At 46.7% G+C, this 26,970-nt stretch overlaps 1 protein-coding gene across 1 annotated transcript in view; it reads right to left on the reverse strand.

Moving 5' to 3' along the window:
- Positions 1-26,970, reverse strand: part of Ldlrad3 (low density lipoprotein receptor class A domain containing 3) — a 291,677-nt gene that overhangs the window by 115,304 nt on the left and 149,403 nt on the right. The window contains exon 4 of the mRNA XM_045156641.1: positions 15,277-15,411. Within this exon, the coding sequence (XP_045012576.1) occupies positions 15,277-15,411 (135 nt within the window). The remainder of the gene's footprint in view (positions 1-15,276; positions 15,412-26,970) is intronic.

Genomic DNA, 26,970 nt, shown 5'->3' on the forward strand with positions numbered 1-26,970 from the left:
AATTCCTGGGAGAAGGCTGTGGGTAACTGTCACTTCATGCCATACTGCAAGATGAACCAAAGATTAACCAAGCCTATTGGGCTTTTAGAGAAAAGTGACAGAATAAGAAGGAAGTGCTTGCAGCGTTCTGGGATGTGGCAAGAACAGTCATATGGGCACCATGGAACGCATGTCCATTTGTCAGAGGCCACAAAATTGCCAGGCAATCACACTGGAGCCAAGAAAAGGAAGGAGAATTTATTAAGTGGTATAACGAAAGACAAATTTCCACGCTGTTCTTTGAAGGCAGGAAAAGGGCATTAGCCACCTATAGGCTCTAACCTCTCAAGCCACTCTCAAGCAGGGGCTTCGTGGAATCTTTATTCCCCAGACCCATCCTCCAGTGGGATCACATGCTCTGTAAGACCCCGGGAACCAGAAGTCTCAATCCACACAACGGCAGCTGGACATGCTCAGAATCCCTCTCCAGGACTGGTTTCACCAGAGCATGAAGAGAGGGGAAGGGATATAAGGCTGCATCCCCAGAGCTGAGCTACCTGCAGCTCTCTACCCCCATTAACACTTTCCTCTGGCCCTAGGGAGGTCCAGTCTGAACACATGCTTTCCTCGTGCTAGGTGACCAGCCCCCCACTTGTATCTGGGTTCACTTTTTAAAAATGTGTTTTCATGTGTGCAGGTTTATGAGTGGTAAGTGTGGGTTTGTGTGCATGTACATGAGCACGCATGTAGAGGCCAGAGGCCAACCTTGGGTGTCAGCCTCAAGACCATGTCTCCTTGGAGGCAGGGTCTCTTATTAGTCTGGCTAGCTAGTGAGTTGCAGGGACCCTCTTGTCCCATCTCCCCAGTGTTGGATTAAAGGTACATACCACCATGCCCAGTTTTTAAAAAATTATTGTGTATATAACATGATATACTCTTATATGCCCTCATCCTAGGTCCTGTTATCCTGGGAGCCTCCTCAGTGGGGTTATGGTATTCACAATGGAATCATGAAGGCCTCAGTCAGTCCCTATGGGGTAGTGGGGGACCTTACCTCAGGGTATTGCCACCCAGTGTGGCTCTTGCAATCTTTCCTTCCCCTCTTCTACAATGCCTATGAGCAGTCTGATTTAGTGCTGAATTCTTTGTAGCCTTTGGACTTTTGCTTTGATAGGTGTGATTGTCCACTGTGTCTGTCACTATCAGCATGGAGCTAGTTGTCAGACTAGTAGTAACAGCAGTATTCATGGTACCACTTCCTCTATAATCTCTCCTGGAACCTGTTGCCCAAATTTTTATGTGGGTTCTGGGGGTGGGACTCAGGTACTCATGCTGGCAAGGCAGGTACTTTACTGACTGAGCTACCTTCCCATAACCCAAGTCCTCTTTTGCTGTTTGTATTAACTGGACAGATCTTTTATTTCTCTGAAGCCTTGCCACATCCCCCTACTCAAACCTGCCGTTCCTCATCTGCCCCATGCTGCCACAGCAGGCTGCTCATACCTTTATCACAGCATTTGATTACACTTCAGGATAATTATCAGGAGGTATTATGATTTTCCCTTGCAAACTGGGAGCAGCTTTGATCTGAACTGGCTTTGTAATTCTTCCAGCACCTAGGAGAGGCTGAGCAATGGCTGACAAAGCAGTGTCTGCAGGAATGACTATTAGGAAAGGCCAGAGAGGACAGAGTGTTGATGGGGGCAGGAAGACAAACAAGGGCTACATCCAATCCCCTGCATGGAGAAATGTCCCAAGCATTGTTAAGTATAGGACTCAGCAGTCCTGGTCTGTGACAAGCCACAAAGTAGACTTAACGGGAAAGCCACCTCCACATCTGACCCACTGCCCTGAAACTTGGTCCACTGGCCTCAGGCAAGGCCAACTCTGCAAGTGTCTACAAGACTCGATCCCACTTTCCAGGGACCAGAAGAGGAAGAGAAAGGAGATCTGTGTGAGGCAGGATTGGGACGACTGAAGAAGCCACTCTGCAGATTGTCTTGGTGGGTAAGAGACCAGGAAGCAATTACTGCTGCGTGTGCAGTCACCCTGATGCGTCTCTAAATGAGGATGCTTCACAGATGCTCCAGCTCCTGCTGCAGGGCTCAAAGGAAAGGAAGCTCCAGGATGCAAACACTCAATTACCAGGAAGAGAACCCCACAGGTACAGAAAGGCACACTCAACCTGTTCCAGCCTCCTCCTACTTCTTCCGATGAGGTCAGCATTTTTTGTTTTTCCCTGCCCAGCTGGGATTTCAAATCCTGAAATTGAAAGCGGGGGTGGGGGGATGGTGGGGGGTGGTGGGGGTGGTGGTGTTTCCCTGCCCTCCTGGACCTCCAGCAGTTTTATTTTAAGTGAAACTAAATGAATTCTTTAAGGGTGATAACTTTTTCTTAGGACTCCTCCAAGAAAGCTGTTGACATCTGGGTGGTCCTAAGTCTTAGGATTTAACTACCCATCAAGTATTTGCATTGTGGTATTTTTGGCCAGATCCTATAAATCCAGACTTTACTTGCGTGTGTTTGTGTGTGATGTTTCATACCTGTGTGTACCTGTTTTAACTGTGTGAACACATGTGTGTGCATGTATGTGGAGACCAGGGTTGACGTCAGGTGCCTTCTTCACTGCTTCCTCCCTGGTTTATTGAGACAGTCTCTCCCTGAGCCAGGGCACACCGGTTCAGCTAGTCCACACAGCTCGCTAGCCCAGGGGATCCACCTGTCTCTACTTTCTGAGTGGGCACAAGCTACCAAATGGACCGGGTCGTCAGTCCCAGACATTTTTTTTTGTCCATGTGATGTTTTTGGTGTCCATACTTGGTATGAGTACTTCTCCCATCACAATTTCTCTAGAAATGATCTTAGCAGCCCAGTCACTTGGATCTGTTTGGCAACAGAAAGAAGTCTCTTCTAAAAGCATAAGCTCTTTTTAATCTCAATTATGCAGGCGAGTGAGGTTGGGGGGGGCGGTGCTAGCAAGGCAGGAAGCACAAGTGGAGAAGAGCTCGGCAGGTCCTCCAGGTCCACACACCATCCCTGTGGTGCTCTACACTGCTGCGTCCGTCCTTGCTGACCTCTCCCCGTTTGGTTTTAAGTCTTGCTGATTCTAGCCTCAACTACTTCCCATGTCAATGCTGTCATATGTGTGAGGTTACTCTTGATTATCAACATGACCAGATTAATAGATACCTAGAGAAGTCATAAATCACACATCTGGGTGTGGGGATGAGGACATTTCTAAAGTCAATTTCTATCATAAAGGCTTTGACTCTAGTCAGTGATATAGTTCACTGATGATTCTAAATTTGAACTGTGGAACTGTGGGAAATAGGGACTAACTGGAGACAATGCATTGCCAGTGGCATGCCTGTTAAAGGTTCACCATGGTTCTGGCCCTTCCTGCTCCTCCTGTCTGCTTCCTGACGGCCCTGAAGTGAGCACTTTGTACTCATGTTTCCACTACTATCATGTTTTGCCTCACTTTAGACCCAAAGTAAAGGGGCAGCCATGTCTGGACTGAAGTCTCTGAAACCATGAGCCAAAATTAATTCTTCCTCCTTTAAATCATTTCTTATAGGAATTTGTCACAGAGACAAAAGTCTGCCTAATGGAGTGTATCTTGTCTGTGACCTCCAGCTGCTCATAGGAGAAAGTTCAAAGCCCTTCACTGGATGCCCAGGCCTCCAATCCACAGATAGCCTGCTTCAGACCACTCCAGCTTCCTCTTAGATTAGTCTGCCCATCTGTGCTTAAGACTCTTTCCTTGGACAAACTGCCCAGGCATTTCTGAACTCTCTCTCTATTTGGCACACACAGTTGGGCTTCTATAGTCTCAGCACTGCGTGACTGTAGAAGAATCCTGCTAAATTAGTTTAGCAGAAGCCTCCATCCATAATTGCTCACCCTCTGTCTAACCAGGTTCCACTTCCATCCTCCAGGTGACAGTGATTACCCTGGCCTGGCTTCAGTAAGAATTCTGTTAAGTCCACTGAGGCAGACGTCCCTCCCCGCAGATGTTAGCTACTTACCATGCACGTGGCTACAAATTCTTACTTTTCTTTGCTGTATCTGAGATTGCACCCAGTTCACCACACTCCTGAATCTGTGGATTGCACTAATCATGGGTTAAAAATATCGGTACATCCCCCTAATTGTGTCTGTATTGAACATGCAGACATTTGTTTTCTTGTCATTACCTAAACAATACAACCATTTTCATTGTGTTATGTATTAAGTCGCTTAGAGATGTTTTTAAATAACCAGGAGGATGTATAAACATTATAGGCAAAATGACACCATTTTATATAGGGGACATGATCATTCACAGATTTGGTATCCAAATCCCATATACACAGAAGGTCAACTGCAACGAGGTCTCTTCTTCTACTGCAGTAACTTTCCCAGCCAGTTTTTTTTTTTTTTTTTTTTGAGACAGAGAGAAAGGCGGGGTGGATTAGTGCACCACGGCCTCAGCCACTGAAATTGAACTACAGACGCTTGTGCCACCCTAGTGGGTACATGCAACCTTGCATTTGCCTCACCTTTGTGCGTCTGGCTTATGTGGAATCTGGAGAGTAGAACATGGGTCCTTAGGCTCTGCAGGCAAGCGCCTTAAACCACTAAGCCATCTCTCTAGCCCCCCAGTAGCTTGAGTGAGATCTGTTTTGACGGGCTTGACCACCACCCAGTGCTGGTTTTTCTTTGACATCTACACAGGGCAGTCATATGGATCTTTGCTTCCCAAAAGCATCCTTCTCTTTCTCACCTCTGGATGTGCTTGCCCATCATCCTTCTGCCTGAAGGACCCGCTTCCTGACAATGTACCCTCCCTACTCCAGTTAACTTCTTTCCATCCTCATGGATGCCCAGTTGGCTTCAATTCCCCCAAAAGAGCTCAGCACCTCAGGTGGCCCTGCCACTCACCTCCAGAGCACTCTACATGAGCTTTGTGACACATTTCCTACACACAGAAACCCCATAATGACCATCAGAGCAGAGACCACCTACCTTGTTTCCTACTATGGCTCTTCAAGTCTAAGAAAACATGTTCACCACATTTTAACCTTCTGAAGTGGGGGTGCCTCTTAGATTCATTAGTATGTTGCAATTAAGTGGTCAGAATTATTTCTTTTTCAACAAAACATAAAGTATAAATGGAGCTTATGCTCAACATTTGTTTTTCTTTTACTTCTTAAAAATCATTTTATTGATCTCTCATCATACAAAAGTTATTCAAACCATAGCTATTTGAACGACAAAATCACAGAGAAGCCAGCTCATAACAAATCTATTTATAACATCCTTAATGGTATCTTGAGATGTAACAATATTTGGTATGTCTGCATTTGCTCTGGGAACAGTGCCTACCTTATTAGCAGCAATCAGTAACAACCTATTGAACACAGGTAGCCTTCACAGATTTCCCAATAATCCAAAATCAGTCAGCTTTTGCTACATAGCAAACACAGCCTAAAACTCCAGCAAATTACTGTGTTCTTATGGGTATATGAGTTGCCGGACCTCTGTTGGCCTCTGTTAGAGCTGACTTTGGACTGTGGGGTGGATTCCAATCTGTCTCATGTAACATTAGACTCTCCTGGGATCAGTGGTACCTTGAGGTAAGTTCTTATAGGAGATCATTGAAACACAGGAGGTCAGGTCCACATGTGCAAGCACATTTCAAGCCTAGATATCGTCATGTCTGCCAACATTCCACTGGTAAAAGTGAGCCCACACTCCATGGGGCAGAGACATTCCCTCTGGCTAGACCATACAGCAAAGGGGGAGAGCAAAGAAGCTGAGGGAAGATCCAGTCATCTACCGCAGGAGGAGCACATGGAGGAGACATCAAACTCCAAGTATCAACACACTTCAGTACCAGCAAGGGACCAGATACCACATGGCCCAAGTCACACTGGAGAAAGGGCATAGAGTTAGCAATGGTGGCCTGAATTTCTGACTGACTGTCCAAGCTGACACCAGGACCCTTCTCCTTGGTGCCACCAACTAGCTATTCATGTATTTCCTACAAGTCCAGGCATGAGCAATACATTGGGGCAGCCACTGGCTTGTACTGGATGGCTGAAACAGTAGACTTGGAAGGTGGAAGACACAAGTCCCACAGAGGTGCTGACCTGTCTACACACAGAGGTTTTGCTTTCACTGATTCCAGTTTAAAGGACATTGCTGAGATAGATGTAAGGAGGTAAGGAGGGCACAGTATAGAAAACAAACCTCCTGAAACAGAGGCTGTCCCATGACCCCAGTATGCTGACCACTCCCATACATGGGCAGATTAGCACCGCTCCCCAGGGGATTCTTCTCCACATGCACAATTTGCAACAGCACCAAGCCCTTCCTTGTCCACCTTGAGTCCTTCCATGTGGCTCTGGCACTCTGCAGCACTGTCACATCTCTGTTCCTAGTTCTCACGTTGTACCGAGGCTGTGGCTGTGCATCACTTAGTGCCACTTCTTGGGGGTTGTGATAATTCAGTAGGACTCCAGTAACAAAGTATCCTTGTCTGAGGGACTTAATAGAAAGTTATTGTTTCATAACTTGGAAGGCTTAAAGTCCAAGATTGAGACGATGGTGGAGATGTTTCCTCTGAAGGCTGTGAGGGAGTGTGGTAGTTAAGAATGCAAAGTGTTCCCTAAAGCCCCACATGTTTGTGATTAAGACTCATACTAGGGGCTGGGAAGATGGCTCCACAGTTAAAGACACTTGCTTACAAAGCCTTATGGCCTGGGTTCACTTCCCCAATACTCACATAAAGCCAGGTACTAAATATGACACATGTGTCTGGAGTTCTAGGCTCTGGCATGCCCATTCTCATTCTATTTCTCTCTAATTGCAAATATACATCTTTTAAAGACCTATACTAAGTGTCCAGCTGGTGGGGCCTTTGGGAGATGGAGCCCTGTTGGAGAAGCCACAACAGGCAAATCTTCAGGTTTATGAGGCCACGCCTACTTAGCTGGTGCTAGCTAGCTAGCTCATCACTCTTGCTGCTCCTACCCTGCTGCTCATGTATGAAGATACGAGCTGGTTACCCACTCTGCCATGCTATCTCTACCACGATGAAACTTCACCTGGAAACTGTAAGCCTGAAATCAACCCATTCTTTCCATCAGCCTCTCTGGTCAGGTGTGGGGTTCCAGCAACGAGATGGCAACTACAACAGGGAGAATCTACCCTCCCCCTTCTCTGGCTTCTCCTTCTTGGTTTCTTGGCCCTCTTTGGTACAAGCATCCTTCCCTTTTTGGCTTCATGTCGCATGGCATTCTTCCCACGTGTTTGCCTACAGCCATAATTTCCTTTCTGTATGGGCACTGGTTACATTAGAATGCCACTGAACTCCAGCAGGACCTCATTTTAACTAATTACACCTGCGATGACCCTGTTTCTAAATGACACTGCATTCTGAGTAACTGGGGCAGGGCTAGGATTCAACATGTGAAATTTGAGGAGGAAAAACAGAATTCAATAAGGGGTCAAGATCCCAGCATGCAGCACACATCCCAGAACCTGGCAGGCTCCCTGTTACCCACCTACTTAGAGTAATGCCCAACTGGAGGCTGCATACACACACTAGGTTCCACCTCTCTTCTTTCTCCCCACTCCTCTACCGCACCCCCCCCCCCCACTTCTGCAAAAGAAACGGAAAAATTGTCACTGTTAGCTTTAGGCAAGGTGCCAAACCTCACGCAGCCTTCAAAGTCATCCCGAAGCCTTATCACCAGGACACAACAAGCAGAATAAAGATGCTCTGGCCCACTTGCCAAGTGTTCCATTAGCTGTCTGTAAGGGTGGTGTGGGGGTTTGATTCAGGTGGCCCCCATGAACTTAGGTGTCTGAATATTAGGTTCCCAGCTGATGGAGGTTTGGGAATTAATGCTTCTAGGAGGCGTGTACTGTTGGGGGTGGGTGGGCTTATGGGTGTTATAGCCAGTGTTTGGCACTGCTGTCCACCTGATGTTGGCCAGGGGTGATGTCCACCCTCTGGTCATGCCATCATTTTCCCCTGCCATGATGGAGCCTCCCCTTGAGTCTGTAAGCCATAATAAACCCTTTTATCCCAAAAGCTGCTCTTGGTTGGGTTGATTTCTGCCAACAACGCGAACCTGACTGCAACAGGTGGCTTCCTTAGCAGAGCCCAGCTTGCCAGCACTCTGGGGAAGTGGGAAGCCGGGCACGCCAGAGCTCAGCTGCACAGAGTCAGACATATGAACACAAGCTAGTCTTCATGGCTCACCCGCCCCTTGAGCTCACGGCGTCAGGGGTTGACTGTCTCTTAGAGTTCCCGAGTAAGGTTAGTGACAGCAGATAGCAGAGTCATAGGTGAGGAAGAGCATGTGTCTCCATATCAGACAACCTAAGGTCCAGTCCAAAAGCTTGCTGTGTGGATTTGGCCAAGAAACAACCTCTGTATTCTTTAGGTCTTCATCCAGAAAATGGGGGTGGAAGACATTCTCTTCCTAACAGAGGGACTTTGTTAGAACACAGCAGAAAACACAAAGATCATATGGAGATAGGACCCTGACACTAACTTCACTGTGCACAATTTCCTTCCAAAGTCCTGCCTGGTCACTGAGAGCTCCTGCTGATTAGAACAGCTACAACTGGGGTCTCCTGGAGAGGTACTCAGGGTTTCAGTTATCTTAACGCCACAAAGCAAATGACCCCAATACTGAGAGGTTTTAGAAAAGCAAAGCAGAAATCTAGGAATGGCTCAGATCTGGCTTAGGGTCTCCTTTAAGGCTACTGTTGAGAAGTGAGCTGTGAATTCCATTTCCAGGCTCCCTCACGTGGCTACTGGAGGCCTCTCAGCTCCTCTCTGACTTCTGGTCAGAGCTATGGCTCAGCTAGCTCCCTGCCACCCGGCTCTGAAGGGAGCAGCTTAACAACATCAGAGAAAGCAAGAGAGCTAAGGGCAGACTTGGAGATGGATGCTTGAGAATCTTCCTAACCTAGTCCTTGACCTGACACCTTGCCACTGTGGCTATATTTTGTTTGTTAGAAGTAAATTGAAATTTCTTTTTTATTTTTTTCAGGTAGGGTCTTGCTCTATCCCAGGCTGGCCTGGAGTTCACTATGTAGTCTCAGGGTGGCCTCGAACTCACAATGATCCTCCTACCTCTGCCTCCTGAGCACTGGGATTAAAGGTGTGTGCCATAATGCCTGGTGGTGAACTGCAATTTCTACATCCATGTTCACAGCAGCTTTATTCTCGCACATCAAATGGTAGAAGCAGCCCATGTCTACTGACAAATGGAGAAAGGAATGTGGTACATCCACAACATGGAATGTTATTCTGTCTTGAAAAAAAAAATTGTCCTACATGATATAAAATCGATGTACCTTGAGGGCATTATGGTATATGAATTAAACTCATCACAAAAAGGCAAATGCAGGGCTGGAAAGATGGCTTAGCGGTTAAGGCACTTGCCTGTGATTCCTAAGAACCCTAATTCGATTCCTAGGCTCAATTCCCCAGCTCCCACATAAGCCAGATGCACAAGGTGGCTCATGCATCTAGAGTTCGTTTACAGTGGGTGGAGGCCCTGGCATGCTCATTCTCTAACTGCCTTTCTTTCAAATAAATAAACAGAATATTAAAAATGTTTTTTAAAAAGATAAGTGTAAGGGCTGAGGAGGTGGGTGTGGTTAAAGGTGCTTGTTTCCTCAAGCCTGCCAACCCAAGTTCAGTCTCCAGCACCCGTGTAAAGCTCCACGAGGCAAGGCACACACACCCGGAACCCTAACACACCCTTGGCAACAGGAGGCAGAGGCAGGAGGATACCACTCACAGACCAGCTGGCTTTCTGAGCACTAACGAAAACGAGAGATTCCATCTCAAACGAGGTGGAAGGCATGGGGGTCATCCTCTGATCTCCACATACATGGTGTGGCATACATGTCCACACACACATACCTACGGACATATAGAAAAAGACAAATGTTATATGAATCTACTAACACAGAGTACCTAAAACTACCAAATTAGTCCAGACAAAAAACAGAATAGTAGCAACCAGGGATGTAGGGAGGAATACAGGGGGTTTTGATTGTTTAATGGTTCAAAGCTCCAGGTTTTCAAGGCGTAAAATTTCTGAAGACTGGTGTACAAAAATGTACTTTCTGCTACTAAACCACTCTTTAAAATTTAAGGTGGTCAATACTGTGTATTTTAACACACACACACACACACACATACACAAACGTACTGCAAGTCTAGTGGTCCAGATCACATTCAAAGGGATGGGGTTTTATCAAGCCATTAAGTGGCAGGAGTGAGGGTCACTCGAGGCTGCTGCCATATTCAGGTAACATTTTTATGGTCAGGTGGGAGGTGGTCATATGCAACATGTGCACGGTAGTCAGTGCTATCTCTCAGATGTGCCCCTTCCAGAGAGTCTGAAAGCAACAGGAGAGTCTCAGTGAGCCTGCTGCAAGGGCATTGCTTTGGAACCCATATTATCAAATAAGCCATGCTTCCAATCAATGAAGCCCCACCAAAACTGACTGGACCATGAAAGTCTGCTGTGTCTTAACGCATCCCATGTAGCATGCTCTCATGCAACAACAGAGCATGCTCCCCATTCCTGGTTTCTTAGTGTGTCTGCTGTTTGGGGGAAGGATAAAGACAGCACTGAAATTAAGAGGCAGTATTTCAAACAAACTCCCTGTCTTGGGGCCCATTTTCTTCACCCATTCCAAATAAGTATTATGTCATTTTTTCCCCATATCAACTGGAAGCAAAGATGCATTTTTCACACCTTTCGGAAAGTCCAGTGGGTGAGTCAGGTATTGAGGTGCTGAGCAAAGCACCTGGTGCCTTATAACGTCTGACGAAACCACGTGGCAAGAGATGCTATTCTGTCTAGCCACTAAGCCTCTGAGAGCCTTCTGGAAGACCTTACATGGAGCAGTATCTCTCAAATGACCAGCACAGGGCAGGTTTTCCCCAAGGATTCCCTCTGTTTAAGCAGCAACATTAACAAGAAGTTTGCATTTTAAGGCTACAGGGTCTGAGAAAAGTAGGACCTTCAATACCAGAATCACAGTGGCATTGGTACAGGGAGAGGTATATCCTGTGAGGGATTCAGAGCTGCAGGTTGATCAAGGGGATCTGCAGATCCCAAACTCCCATCTGTTCTCACGGTGAGGCATGTGCCCACTGAGAGAATGGCAGAAACTTTTCTCTTGAATAGTGGCAATGATACATCTCATTATTTTAATAACTGTGGCTACTTTCACATCACCTAAACACATATACGATACCACGTAAAGTACAAGATAAACATAAAATATCAGTAATAGAACTCTATAGAATCTGCTCTGTGCAGGGCACAACTAGATAGGAGCTGTAGGGTTAGAAAGGCAAAATGGGCACACCTTCCACTTGTAGATAGCTAACGGAGAAGCCTGACACAGTGGTCACCTTGCATGAAGGCTGTCACAACCATGGCAACTGACGTGTTACTGACCACCTGATGTCGTCTGGGCGTGGGCAGCACGAAGCCGAGAGTCTGCAGAAGGTTGCTCCATGTGCTATCGGGCTTCTGATGTAAGTGTCTACCGCCAACTCTTTCCTTTTCTTTTTGTTTGTGGAAAAAATTACATCAGACTGGTTCAAATATGTTTACTCTGTTATTTTTGTTCTTCAAAGTAGGATCTTGATCTAGACCAGGCTGACCTGGAATTCACTATGTATTCTCAGGGCGGCCTCAAACTCACAGTGATCCTCCTACATCTGACTCCCAAGTGCTGGGATTAAAGCTGTGTGCCACCATACTAGGCCATGTTTACCTTTTTAATTTTTTTTTTAGGCAAACCCAACAGACTGGCTTTTTTTTTTTTATGCGACAATGAGAATTGGTGCACCAGGGCCTCTAGCCACGTGCTCCCTTGTGCACACGTGTGACCTTGCACATGCATCACTTTATGCGTCTGGTTTATGTGGAACCTGGAGAGTTGAACATGAGTCCTTAGGCTTTGCAGGCAAGCACCTTAACTGAAAGACCCAGAAACAAAATTAACGCCATGAAGGGATTCAGTAAGGTGCTGCCCTGGCTGGGCCTAACTTCCACGTTTTCCATTTAGGCAGAAGGCAACCGCCCTGACATATGGTTAGGGAAGATGCCCACCCAAATGCCAGAGTCACCCCTAGCCTAGAAATGCTCAGGACATGCCTGAGGCCTGTCTTCTCTGCTCTTTCTGCCCCAGCCAATCACAGTGAAGACTACCTCATCTGCCTGGGGTTCCCCTAGCTCCCACCTCTGTCCTGCCCCCAGCCTTGCCCGCTGAAATCCCAAGCCAATCAGAAAAATACTGTTTAAATCAACCAATCATGTACCCATCCCCTTCTTCTATGTTCAAATCCCAATAAAAACCCTACCCACCCACTTCTGGCCCTTGTATGGAACCACTGCGTTGGTGAAGTCAAGGGACCGAGCTTAAGCCAGAATATTAAAACAATGCTCCTTGTCCTTGCATACGTGTTTGGTTCTCCTTGGTGGTCACTGGGGGTGCCGAGAACTGGGCATAACATTAACCACTAAGTCATCTCCAGCCCTGTTTACTCTTTAATTTGATACTGAGTAATATTCTATCCATGCCCTGAGGCCTGCATGGCTTCCTGTAACATTGGCTGTTCTGTCAGGAACAACATTTGGCTAAATGTATCACCAAAAAGTCAACACATTTTACTGGGTTCTGAGCATACCTGGACATTTTCAGGTTATAGGGATCTGAGTGTTAATACTGAATCAGTTGAAAGTCAGGATGTTACTTGTACCTTGAGTGTTTTCTGGATGGTTGTGTTAGCCATTGTAGGTTGATGTGACAAAATGTCTAACATCAACACGTTAAAGGAGAAAAGATTTATTTTGACTGATGGTTTCAGAGGTTCTAAGGAAGGGTATGTCTGAGCAGACTAACTCACCTAATGGTAGCCAAGAGAAAAGAGAGCTCCAACCTGGTCCCTGACACATGGGTCTTCTCTTAGTTAACATCATCTACAAATGCCCTCAAACACACCCAGAGAAGTGCCTTTCTAATCTCTTAGGCACTTCTCAATTCAATCAAGATTGACTATCCCAACCACCAGGGCCAAATGCAGAGCCTATGTGCACCAGAAACCTTTTTCTTTTTTTCCTGAGGTAGGGTCTCACTCTAGCCCAGGCTGGCCTGGAATTCACTATGGAGTCTCAGAGTGGCCTCAAACTCATGGTGATCCTCCTACCTCTGCTCCCTGAGGGCTGGGATTAAAGATATAGGCCACCATGCCCTGCTTAGCAACCTTTCTATAACTGAAGTTTTGTGGGGGTATTGCCAAAACTAACAGTGTCCCTCACTTTCAAGTGGACCATGCCAGGCAGCATGAGTGAGGAGGCTAACATATATATAATCATATGAGACCTGCTGTAAGAAATAATAGTTTCAGGAAATGCCCTTAATCCCCCTATTTATGCTAAAATGTATTTGACCTTGTGATTGCGACTCCTCATTTGGCATCTGTCACTGAATATACTTGGGCATATATTTCCATTTATATACATTTGACTTTGGACAGGGTTATTATACATAGGAGTTCAAATTCCTAGATAAATGGCAAGACTATAAACCCCTCTCTAATCTTAGTATAGACCTGGCTCTCAGACATCAGTGGGCATTAGAATCATTTAGTGGGGTTGTTCAAACCTTTCAAGTTGATTGAGCTGGTCTGGAAGAGGGCTTGGGACTCTGCATTCCCAGAGTTCACCCATGACACTGTTGCTGCTGGATGCTGGATTACACCCTGAGAGTCACGGCAGAGAAGACCAAGGAGGGGATTTTCTAAGCAAGAGCAACCTGAGCCTGCTAGTTCTACCCAGATTCAGCTTGCTTCGGTCTTCCTGCACGAAGTCCACCAAAGTCTAGGATGCATGTGCATCCTATCTTTTCTAGGACCCTCAGTTACACTGACTTAGAGTGATTATAGTCCTTGGTTGGTGGACCACTAGCACTGGTGGTGTATGGCCCTTGCTCGTTTGCACATGCATTTGTTACAACATAGTCAACACCAACAAAAGTAAAAGCTAAGACCTTGAAAATAACCTCTGTCTACCCTCACAGAACTTACCCCAGCTACTCTACCCAGCTACTCTATATAAGTAACCAGTTTACTTTTCTTGTCTTGTTATAGTTTTATCAGATCTATACACTATGACATGACAACACAGTAAAATACTGAACAACATGGTGTTCAAAGCCAATGAATTCTACCAACAAACAATAATAGAGGTGAATTACTATCACAGAGCATTAGTATGTGACAAAGTAAAGATTTAGTATAAGTTAAACTAACTTAAAACATTTGAAATAGATTTGTTAGGCTGCCTTAAAATAGATGTACATTTAAAATCTCTGCACTTCTTTTTAGCTACTGAAAACAAATACATCTTTTCTGAACAAGAGTCAATGAGCAGAGGAAGGTACTAGTAGGTTCATTTTAACAGGGGAGGATGTGTCCTCATTCACTGCGCCCTTCCTGGCACACACCACAACAAAGCTCATTTTCCTTCCCCTAGATGCAGCCTTCAGTTTCCATAAAATAGCTCCCAAATCAACAGCCTTGATATGCACAGGCAATTCACACAAGAGGGAAGAGAGTAGTAAACAAACACAAGGGAGGGGAGGAATGCTGCTCATCATCAGAGAACTGCTAATGACAGTGTTTGCAAGGCCATCCACTCATGACTAAGTTAGAGAAAAAACCCAACAACCCAACACAACCAAAATAGAACAGCAGCGAATGTCTGTGATACTAGGGTAGGACTGACAGGAACAGCATGTAAACTAAAAAAAAAAAAAAAAAAAAAAAAAAAAAAACCAAACAGCTGTGACCAGGCAGGCAGACAATTCACTCTGCAGAATTTATCCCAAAGAAGTAATTCAATGGAAAGGAAGACCTCAGATGGCCCCCAACGAAGCAACAATTTGGAAAACCGCAGTAAAGCAACACAGCAATATGTGATGCAGCTGGGGCCAATGGTAACTTGAAAGGGGAACCATACATATCATGTTTAGTATACAAACAGTGCCAACATCCACATGGTAGGCACATTACCATTAAGCCTATGCAAATGGGCGTATCTACCCGCACAAGGGCTGTTAGGCCCAGAGCATGAACTCACACAGCAACTGTATTTACAGGCAGGTGTGGGTGTTTCTTCCTTTCCCTGTCTGCTTTCCTGTCACTGTCATGCTGCATTGCAATTATTATTATTGTTTTTAGTGTGGAAGGACTCCTACCTTGAGAACTTTCACAGCTCTCCTCATCGCTGTTGTCTTGACAGTTATTCTGCCCGTCACAGATGAAACTCTTGTCAATGCACAGGCCGTTTCTGCAGTGGTAGCGGGCGGTGGAGCAGAGCAAGGGGTTCGCAGCTGTTGAGAGGGAAGAAAGCAGATCACCAAGGAGCCCAGCCTATCTCCCAAAGTCCCATGTCATTCATTTGTCCTGCCTGGAGGGTCAGATTTCTAGGCCATCCTGGAGACTAGCCAGGCAATGACTTAGACAGGACAAGATGTATTCTACTCCTAAATAGTCCATCTCCCTGTCACGTGGCCAGAGATCAATGCCTCACTCTCAACTAGAGGTGTCCTACCATCAGCCTGAGGGTCACACATGGGCACCTATAGCTGAGGATAGCTGTGAATGCAACACAACACAAAATTGTAAACTTAAACTAAAAATACGAGATTTTTCTTTTGTTTTTTTTTTTTTTTTTTTTTTTGGATAGGTAAGGGCCTTGTAACTTGACTGTGTGGTCCTCGGGTATGAACTTTGTAAATGACAGTAAGTTTGCAACATCAAAAGTTGGAAACATCAGCAAGGGTCAATCCTAGATTAGCCGTGGGACCTGTGGAATCTGAGGCAATACCCAAATTTCATGGACTCCACTTGGGGAGGGGGGTGTCAAAAGTTGAGTGGCTGTTGGCAGAGACGACAGTGGGAAATAAGCAAGGCCAGCAGAAGCAGCTGAGCCCCATACTATAAGCCTCGGCCACCAAACATGGACCAGCAGCTAATTATACACAGCTATAAGCTATGCTGGGCCCTCCCAAAGCCTCCGTACAGGCCAGCCTGTTCACGTCTCACTTATGTTCTAGGCCATGCTGGACTCTCCCAAAGCCTCCGTACAGGCCAGCCTGTTCACGTCTCACTTATGTTCTAGGCCATGCTGGGCCCTCCCAAAGCCTCTCTATAGGCCAGCCTGTTCACGTCTTACTTATGTTCTAGGCCATGCTGGACTCTCCCAAAGCCTCTCTATAGACCAGCCTGTTCACATCTCACTTATGTTCTAGGCCATGCTGGACTCTCCCAAAGCCTCTCTATAGGCCAGCCTGTTCACAGCTCACTTATGTTCTAGGCCATGCTGGACTCTCCCAAAGCCTCTCTACAGACCAGCCTGTTCACATCTCACTTATGTTCTAGGCCATGCTGGACCCTCCCAAAGCCTCTCTATAGGCCAGCCTGTTCACGTCTCACTTATGTTCTAGGTCATGCTGGACTCTCCCAAAGCCTCTCTATAGGCCAGCCTGTTCACAGCTCACTTATGTTCTAGGTCATGCTGGACTCTCCCAAAGCCTCTCTATAGACCAGCCTGTTCACATCTCACTTATGTTCTAGGCCATGCTGGACTCTCCCAAAGCCTCTCTACAGACCAGCCTGTTCACGTCTCACTTATGTTCTAGGTCATGCTGGACCCTCCCAAAGCCTCTCTATACACCAGCCTGTTCACATCTCACTTATGTTCTAGGTAATGCTGGGCCCTCCCAAAGCCTCTCTATAGACCAGCCTGTTCACGTCTCACTTATGTTCTAGGCCATGCTGGACTCTCCCAAAGCCTCTCTATACACCAGCCTGTTCACGTCTCACTTATGTTCTAGGCCATGCTGGACCCTCCCAAAGCCTCTCTATACACCAGCCTGTTCACATCTCACTTATGTTCTAGGCCATGCTGGACTCTCCCAAAGCCTCTCTACAGACCAGCCTGTTCACATCTCACTTATGTTCTAGGCCATGCTGGACTCTCCCAAAGCCTCTCTATACACCAGCCTGTTCATGTCTCACTTATGTTCTAGGCCATGCTGGGCCCTCCCAAAGCCTCTCTATAGGCCAGCCTGTTCACGTCTCACTTATGTTCTAGGCCATGCTGGACTCTCCCAAAGCCTCTCTATAGACCAGCCTGTTCACGTCTCACTTATGTTCTAGGCCATGCTGGACTCTCCCAAAGCCTCTCTATAGAACAGCCTGTTCACGTCTCACTTATGTTCTAGGCCATGCTGGACTCTCCCAAAGCCTCTCTATACACCAGCCTGTTCACGTCTCACTTATGTTCTAGGTCATGCTGGACTCTCCCAAAGCCTCTCTATAGACCAGCCTGTTCACAGCTCACTTATGTTCTAGGCCATGCTGGGCCCTCCCAAAGCCTCTCTATACACCAGCCTGTTCACAGCTCACTTACGTTCTAGGCCATGCTGGACTCTCCCAAAGCCTCTCTACAGACCAGCCTGTTCACATCTCACTTATGTTCTAGGCCACGCTGGACTCTCCCAAAGCCTCTCTATAGACCAGCCTGTTCACGTCTCACTTATGTTCTAGGCCATGCTGGACCCTCCCAAAGCCTCTCTATACACCAGCCTGTTCACATCTCACTTATGTTCTAGGTCATGCTGGGCCCTCCCAAAGCCTCTCTATAGACCAGCCTGTTCACGTCTCACTTATGTTCTAGGCCATGCTGGACTCTCCCAAAGCCTCTCTATACACCAGCCTGTTCACGTCTCACTTATGTTCTAGGCCATGCTGGACCCTCCCAAAGCCTCTCTATACACCAGCCTGTTCACATCTCACTTATGTTCTAGGCCATGCTGGACTCTCCCAAAGCCTCTCTACAGACCAGCCTGTTCACATCTCACTTATGTTCTAGGCCATGCTGGACTCTCCCAAAGCCTCTCTATACACCAGCCTGTTCATGTCTCACTTATGTTCTAGGCCATGCTGGGCCCTCCCAAAGCCTCTCTATAGGCCAGCCTGTTCACGTCTCACTTATGTTCTAGGCCATGCTGGACTCTCCCAAAGCCTCTCTATAGACCAGCCTGTTCACGTCTCACTTATGTTCTAGGCCATGCTGGACTCTCCCAAAGCCTCTCTATAGAACAGCCTGTTCACGTCTCACTTATGTTCTAGGCCATGCTGGACTCTCCCAAAGCCTCTCTATACACCAGCCTGTTCACGTCTCACTTATGTTCTAGGTCATGCTGGACTCTCCCAAAGCCTCTCTATAGACCAGCCTGTTCACAGCTCACTTATGTTCTAGGCCATGCTGGGCCCTCCCAAAGCCTCTCTATACACCAGCCTGTTCACAGCTCACTTACATTCTAGGCCATGCTGGACTCTCCCAAAGCCTCTCTACAGACCAGCCTGTTCACATCTCACTTATGTTCTAGGCCACGCTGGACTCTCCCAAAGCCTCTCTATAGACCAGCCTGTTCACGTCTCACTTATGTTCTAGGCCATGCTGGACTCTCCCAAAGCCTCTCTATAGACCAGCCTGTTCACAGCTTACTTATGTTCTAGGTCATGCTGGACTCTCCCAAAGCCTCTCTATACACCAGCCTGTTCACAGCTCACTTATGTTCTAGGTCATGCTGGACTCTCCCAAAGCCTCTCTATACACCAGCCTGTTCACAGCTCACTTATGTTCTAGGTCATGCTGGACTCTCCCAAAGCCTCTCTATAGACCAGTCTGTTCACGTCTCACTTATGTTCTAGGCCATGCTGGACCCTCCCAAAGCCTCTCTATACACCAGCCTGTTCACGTCTCACTTATGTTCTAGGCCATGCTGGACTCTCCCAAAGCCTCTCTATACACCAGCCTGTTCACAGCTCACTTATGTTCTAGGTCATGCTGGACCCTCCCAAAGCCTCTCTATACACCAGCCTGTTCACAGCTCACTTATGTTCTAGGTCATGCTGGACCCTCCCAAAGCCTCTCTATACACCAGCCTGTTCACAGCTCACTTATGTTCTAGGTCATGCTGGACTCTCCCAAAGCCTCTCTATACACCAGCCTGTTCACAGCTCACTTATGTTCTAGGTCATGCTGGACTCTCCCAAAGCCTCTCTATACACCAGCCTGTTCACAGCTCACTTATGTTCTAGGTCATGCTGGACTCTCCCAAAGCCTCTCTACAGACCAGCCTGTTCACATCTCACTTATGTTCTAGGCCATGCTGGACTCTCCCAAAGCCTCTCTATACACCAGCCTGTTCACAGCTCACTTATGTTCTAGGTCATGCTGGACTCTCCCAAAGCCTCTCTATACACCAGCCTGTTCACAGCTCACTTATGTTCTAGGTCATGCTGGACTCTCCCAAAGCCTCTCTATAGACCAGCCTGTTCACATCTCACTTATGTTCTAGGTCATGCTGGACTCTCCCAAAGCCTCTCTATACACCAGCCTGTTCATGTCTCACTTATGTTCTAGGCCATGCTGGACCCTCCCAAAGCCTCTCTATACACCAGCCTGTTCACAGCTCACTTATGTTCTAGGCCATGCTGGACTCTCCCAAAGCCTCTCTACAGACCAGCCTGTTCACGTCTCACTTATGTTCTAGGTCATGCTGGGCCCTCCCAAAGCCTCTCTATAGACCAGCCTGTTCACGTCTCACTTATGTTCTAGGCCATGCTGGGCCCTCCCAAAGCCTCTGGCCTCCAAAGGCACACACATATCAGCACACCACATATACATATACATGCCAAAGAAAGGAGAGCAGTCTGCTTGGCATCTCCATTCCTTGCAGGGCAAGCTGAACAAGGCTCCTGCCAGGGACCTGATTTTAGTCTCCAAAACGGCTGAGAATAAAGGCTCCCACCCTGAGTCTTGCTATGCAGTCACAGCATAAAGCTGGGTGGGGTGTCTCCTAAGCTCAACACAATGCTTCGTGATCACACCAGTCACATACCCATGCTCCTCCTACTTACAGCACTCATTTTAGCATCGGATGGGAGAATGTTCAGGGCTGAGTCTGACAAGCAGCATAGGCTCACAGGATGTGGTCATCTGTTCTCCTAGCTACGTCTGTCCTGGACCCACAGAGCATAGGCAGCCTTAGCAAGGAGTGATGGCAGTGATGATGAAGAGGTCATCCTGCACCTCAGATAAGGAACTGAGCCTGTGCCAGCTCTGCCTGTGGCCAGATCAGGAACATGGTGGGCACCAAGTCCACTGCAGACCTGTAGGGCCAAGGCCAAGTGTGTCCAGTGTCTCCTAGCAACCTTCATTGCAAGGTGGCAGCTGCAGTGTGTCCATTCCAAAGCCTCCCTCTATTATGCTGGGATACAGAGTTCACAGTTGTATGGACTTAACAAACTTCTCGGGTAATATGAACCCACAGAACTCCCTCTCTCTCTCCCTCCATACCTCTGTGCATGTGTGTGTGTGTGCGAGTTTGTGCACGTGTCTTTCCTTCTTCTATTCAACCTAAAAAGTGATTTGAAAGGTTAGAGGAAGTAGAGATGAGACAAGCCAGAGCTCTGGGTTTTGAGGATAATGTACCAGTGTAAAGTCAAACAAAGGTAGTATAGCCTGAAAATGGAAGGTTTAATTATTTAAATTGCTGTGGGCCAGAGTATGGCTTCAACTTTCTCAAGCCACAACCAAGAACTGACTTCAGTCAAAACCAAACTGGGGAAACCCAAAACCACAAATCCCGTTTGGTTTTTGTCCATGGCTACACTCCAAACCCATCTGCCTGTCAGCATCCCGCCACGGTGGCCTTCAGCTTCCCTGGGACTTGTGGGCCATGTCTCTGCAGCCAGCATCAGCTTACCCAGATGGACTGGCTGGAAGCGCAAGCTGGCTGCTTGAGGATGGACGGGACAAGCTTATGGAAGCACCTCAGTGAGGAGGCTGCTCGAGGGTCATCTTCTTGGTTCCTTCAGTCGCAGACCCTCTCATGCTTTCCCAAGGTATATATGTATGCACATTTTTACATATGTGTGTGTGAAAACCAAATCACAGACTGATTTTCACCCATGTGTAAATATGTGTGCTCTCTGGTGGGGTGGGAGGGGGAGTGCATGTATGCTCATGCATGTAGAGATCAGAGGACAACCTCAGGTGTCTTTCCTCAGGAACACTAACCACCCTTTTTGAGACAACATTTCTCATTGGGCTGGAGTTCACCAATTAGGGCCATGAGCCCCAGGGATCTTCCTGCCTCCAACTTCCAAGTACAGAGTTTAAAGATGCACCACCACGCCAGGCTTTTTAAAATGGATTCTAGGAGTTGAACTCATGGTTCTAGAGACAGAACTACTGGAGAAGTTCCACAGACTGTTTACAATACAAATAGATTAGCAGCCAGAATATATAAAGAGCACTTAGAACCCAAAAGCAGAAAATGCAACAAGGCAGTTCCCATCAAAGGACCTGGAAAACATTGTGTATTGTCACAGGTAATGAAGTGGTACTTGACATACATCAGACTGGCTCAATTAAAGAATATAGGTTGTTGGAAAGATGTGGAGGGAAAGTCTCATGGTCTCTGAGGGAAAATGCAGCTGGTAGGTCCACCTCAGAGACCAATTCAGTAATTCTACTTCTTGATATTATGTAACCTTTGAACAAGCAAAATACTGAAGCATTGGAACTGACAGAAATGGTCATTAATAAGAGAACAGAGGCAGTGTGTTACAGTGAAAAAACGGAATACTCTAAAGCTAAAATCAGTTTTTGAAAAACATTTATTTTTATTCATTTATGGGGGGGAAGGCAGAGAGAGAAAGAATGAGCATGCCAGGGTCTCTAGCCACTGCAGACGAACTCCAGACACAAGTGCCACCTTGTGTATCTGGCTTATGTGGGTCCTGAGGAATTGAACCTGGGTCCTTTGGCTTTGCAGACAACCTCCTTAACTGCTAAGCCATCCCTCCAGCCCATCAAATCAGTTTTTTAAATGTTAAGGGTCAGATGGTAAATATTTGAGGTTTTGTGAGCCATTCTATCTCTGTTGGAATCACTCAACTTGTCTGCAGTTGTAGTAATTTGTGAACAAAAGGCATGGCTGTATCCTAATAAAACTTTATTTAAAGAAACAAATGGTGGGGGACTGGAGAGATGGCTTAGTGGTTGAGGCACTTGCCTATGAAGCCTAAGGATTCATGTTTGACTCTCCAGGTCCCATGTAAGCCATACATACAAGTGCACAAGAGGCACATGCATCTAGAGTCCGACTACAGTGGCTAGAGGCCCTGGTGTGCCAATTCTCTCTTTCACTCTCACTCTTGCATTAAGAAAAAGCAGTCTGGGGGCTGAAGAAATAAATGGCTTAGCAGTTAAGGCATTTACCTGCAAAGCCTAAGGACCCCAGTTCGATTCCTCAGGACCCACACAAGCCAGATGCACAAGGGGACACATGCTTCTGGAGTTTGTTTGCAGTGGCTAGAGGGCCTGATACACCTATTCTGTCTTTCTCTCTGCCTCTTCCTCTCTCTCAAGTAAATAAACAAATAATATATATATATATATAAAGAAAAGGCAGTCTCTGTTGGGCTTGCTTCAGAAAAAAATGATGGGTCAAATTTGGCTCACAGTGTCAACCGCTATTGTATAGCAGTGAAAAATAAATGAACTGGAAGTGGGTGGTTGGAGAGATGGCTCAGTGGATAAAGGGCTCACCATTCAAGAGTAACTGACTTTAGCTGGGCGTGGTGGGGCACGCCTTTAATCCCAGCACTCAGGAGGCAGAGGTAGGAGGATTGCCAAGAGTTCAAGGCCACCCTGAGAATACAGTAAATTCCAGGTCAGCCTGAGCTAGAGTGAGACCCTACCTCAAAAAACCAAAAACAAAAAACAAAAACAAAAAAAAAAAGAGTAACTGACTTTGATCCGCAGACCCACATGAAAACAACAACAACACAGCTAGAAGTCATGGCAGACTTCTGTAAAGCTAGCACTCTGACCTCTGACACTGATGGCAGGATGGAAGAAGACAGGAGACTTTTCCAGGAGCTCATGCTGAGTCCAGGAAAGGAAAAGCAGAGCTAGAATCCACAGCAAGCAGCCCTGTCTCAAATGAGGTAGACAGGTGAGGCCCTTAAAGTTATCCTCTGACCTCCATAAATATGCCGTGACATGAGTACACTCACACACATACAAATAATATGCATTTTTAAAAATATTTACTTATTGATCCAGTTTTGAGAGAGGGGGCAGAAATATACAGAGAATGGGCATGCCAGGTCCTCTAGCCACTGCAAATGAACTCCAGACACATGTACTCCTTTGTGCATCTGGCTTACATGGGTTTTGGGGAATTGAAACTGAGTCCTTAGGATTTGCAGGGAAATGCCTTAACTGCTTAGCCATCTCCCCAGCCCCCAAATAATACTATGTTTTTAAAAACAATAAATGAAGTGGTATCAAGATGGACACATATCACAATATAATATTAATGAGAAAAGCAAGCAACTGAAGAATATGTATAGTGCTAAGTTACCCATGCAAAAGAATACCACTTAGTAAGGCACATATATTGAAAGAATAAAAACATGTATGGCAGTAAACATGGGGCGAGCTGATGGGGATACACTGGAGACTCCTAACTATGTTTGGCAGTGTTATGTTAAAGATCTGGAGCAGAGAAGGCAGTATATAATATATTTCTGAAATGGGCACTTAACACAGAGGTTTTCATTTTCTTTTACTTCTCCCTCTTCAGGGTGTTTAAAAGACTTTACTGAAATAAATCTTAAGCCCAGTTTGGCAGAAGTGTGAGTGTGTACTCCTTTCATGGAAAGATACATGAGGGCTGGAGAGATGGCTTAGCAGTTAAGGAGCTTGCCTGCAAAGCCAAAGGACCCAGTTCAATTCCCCAGAACCCACGTAAGTCAGATGAATAAGGTGGTACGTGTGTCTGGAGTTAGTTTGCAGTGGCTGGAGGCTCTGGTGCACCCATTCATTCTTTCTCTCTCTCATTCAAGTAAATAAATAAAAAGAAAATATGGAAAAAAAAAAACCCACATGACCCCATTCATGCCTAGAGAGCTCGAGCTGTTTAAGAAGGGCTCCCAGCCCTCCACCTCCATCAATGTCTACATACCTTTATATGGCTCCTGATGAACCCTGTCTTCCCAGGCTTGAACAAACTAAAAAAAGGGGTGGGGGAATGAAGGCTGCATGCCACTCTGAAGAAACACTAGCAGCAAGAAAAAAAGGAGGGGCTAAGGAGATGGCTCAGTGGTAAGGTGCTTGGTGCCCATGCATGAGGACCCGAGTTCAGAACCTCAGCAGCCGTGTTAAATGCCAGGTGTGGTGGTACAAGCCTGTACTCCTGGTGCTGGAACTGGAGACAGGGCATCCCTAGGGCTCACTAGTGCTCCAGCTTCAGGGAGAGACCCCGTCTCAAAGCAGAAGATGGACACAGATTGATGGTGAAGTCCAATACAATGCACATCTCAGGAAGAGACCGGTTGGGGATGGTACCCAAGGCATCAATGTTCAGTCACCAACAGACTCTCCCAACCAGAGTGCCCAGTCTCCCCAGAGGCCTCAAGCAACTCAAGTTCACTACATGCCTCCCAGAACCTCTGTAGCTATTTACTGGGTGGGCTCAGCCAGTGTATACGGGGACCTCAGTAACCCACTTTGGAAGCTTTAGGTGGATTAGGATCAAGCTTAGGGGCTGTTGTGGCCCATGGGAAGTGGTTCAGAACCTACAAACAGCAATGCTGAGCCACTGGCTCATAGCCTGCTCAGAAAATGTTATGGATTTTAGGAGGTATGTTTGAGAAGCTTCAAGCAACTCTTAATGTGCCCCAAATATTTGCTTTCTGTGTCCTTGCTAAGGCTTACCAGTCAGTGAAAAATGTACAATTTTACCCAGATAACCAGGGAGAGGAATAATGTGTCTTACAGTATCTATTTCACTGGAGAAAATTATCTGTGGCATCAACTTAAAAATCTAAATTTTTGGCTCAAAAGCTCCTTGGGAATAATTGCCACAAGAAACACTGGGCTCTGCTGGTCTCTTTCTCAGCCCATAGTCCACAAGAAGGAGAAGGAGCCTTTCTCTGCCACAGCAAGGGAGGCAGGAGCCTAGGGGACCGCTTTGTGGTCAAACTGGCAGCCTCATTCTGACCACATCTAAGGGACTGGGCTATGCGACCACCGTAGCCATCCAGAATCAACTTACTGGCTCCAAGACAGGAAATGAGTCCATCTGTCTCCAGCAGGACTTGGGAAGTCGCCTCCTCTCCCAGTGGCCCCCTGCAGACTCCCTCTTTTCCCAGTGGAAGTGACCTCTTTAATTCCTCTAAAGGCTGTGGCATTGGCCCTTATTTACCTCAAGAAACTTTGGACCATAACACATAAATGGAGCCTGAGGAGAGGGTTCGGTGGGTAAAATGCTGTGTAAGCATAAGGACCTAACTTAGGTTTCCTAGCACCTGTGTAAAAGCCAGGCATGGCAGGCAGCTGTAAGCCCAGCCTGTAAGACACAGCAGAGTCAAAGCCCTGGGGCTTGTGGGCCAGCTGGTCTAGGTAAACAGGTTCAGTGAGAGACCCTGTCTCAAAAACAGTCGGGTGGGGAGTGACTGAGGAAGATACCCAACATCAACCTGTAGCCACCACACCTATGTGAACATGTGCGCACATTCACACCCAGATGTGCCCACATGCACATAAGCATGCATACACAGATGCCTGACATATACAGTCACACATAAAAACACATGAACGGGGAACTCCTTATCACCAGCTCCCACTTGCCATCTGATATCCTGTAGCCACCCCTTACTTCCTGACATCATAGCCTCTGGGGGATGTGATTCTAACTCCGTGAGATGGGAGGTCTCCAAGATAGGAGCCCTCCCATTCTGGGAATCGGGGACCACTGAGTACAACCGTGCTGCAACTGGTCCATCCCAGCTCCAAATACTGCTCATCTGTGGCCTGGAACATACTCACTGTCCTCACTGTCTTGCCCAAGGCTTGCCTGCCAACATCTGTGAGCTTTTACATTCCTTTCAGTCTGCTGACAGGGCCTTCCCAACACTGAGGCTATAAGCCCCAACCGCAGCAACCCTTCCCTACCCAGACTGAGTATAGCCATATGCAGCCACATTCTGGTCAAGACCTAAGGAAGGAGCCACCACTCTGGACAAGCAGGCAAGAGGGAAAGCTTTCTCTACTTGGCCTGCCTTTTTCCTACCTCTGAAGAATTAGACCACTTTAATTTTTTTTTTTTTTTTTTGGTTGTTGTTTTTGAGGTAGGGTTTCACTCTAGCCCAGGCTGACTTAGAATTCACTCTGTATTCTCAGGGTGGCCTTAAACTCATGGCAATCCTCCTACCTCTGCCTTCTAAGTGCTGGATTAAAGACATGTGCCACCACAACCAGGTCAACTTTAAATTTTAAAACTCTTCTGGAAGAGTTGGGGAGATAGCTCAGCCAGTCAAGTGCTTGTCTTACAAGCGTGAGGACCTGAGTTCCATCCCATGTACCCATGCAAACACCATGAGAGACCCTGTCTCAAAATAGACATAGAGGGCTGGAGAGATGGCTTAGAGGTTAAGGCGTTTGCCTGTGAAGCCTAAGAACCCAGGTTTGACTCTCCAGGTCCCACGTAAGCCAGATGCACAATGTGGCGCATGCATCTTGAGTTCATTTGCAGTGGCTCAAGGCCCTGATGCACCCATTCTCACATTCTCTCTCTCTCTTTCTCTCTGTGTCTCAAATAAACAAAATAGATAAATAAAGTGTTTAAAAAAAGACATAGATGACATACCTCATCTAACGTTTCCTGGCCTCCACATACACCTCCACATACGTGCACCCACACATAAGCAAACATGCTTACACACTTGCATGCAACCACACATATAAGCCACACGACACAGAGCCCCTGCAGAGTCTGCATAGAATCGCTGGAAGAACC

The sequence above is a fragment of the Jaculus jaculus genome, chromosome 8, assembly GCF_020740685.1.
Source record: "Jaculus jaculus isolate mJacJac1 chromosome 8, mJacJac1.mat.Y.cur, whole genome shotgun sequence".
Lineage (NCBI taxonomy): Eukaryota > Metazoa > Chordata > Mammalia > Rodentia > Dipodidae > Jaculus > Jaculus jaculus.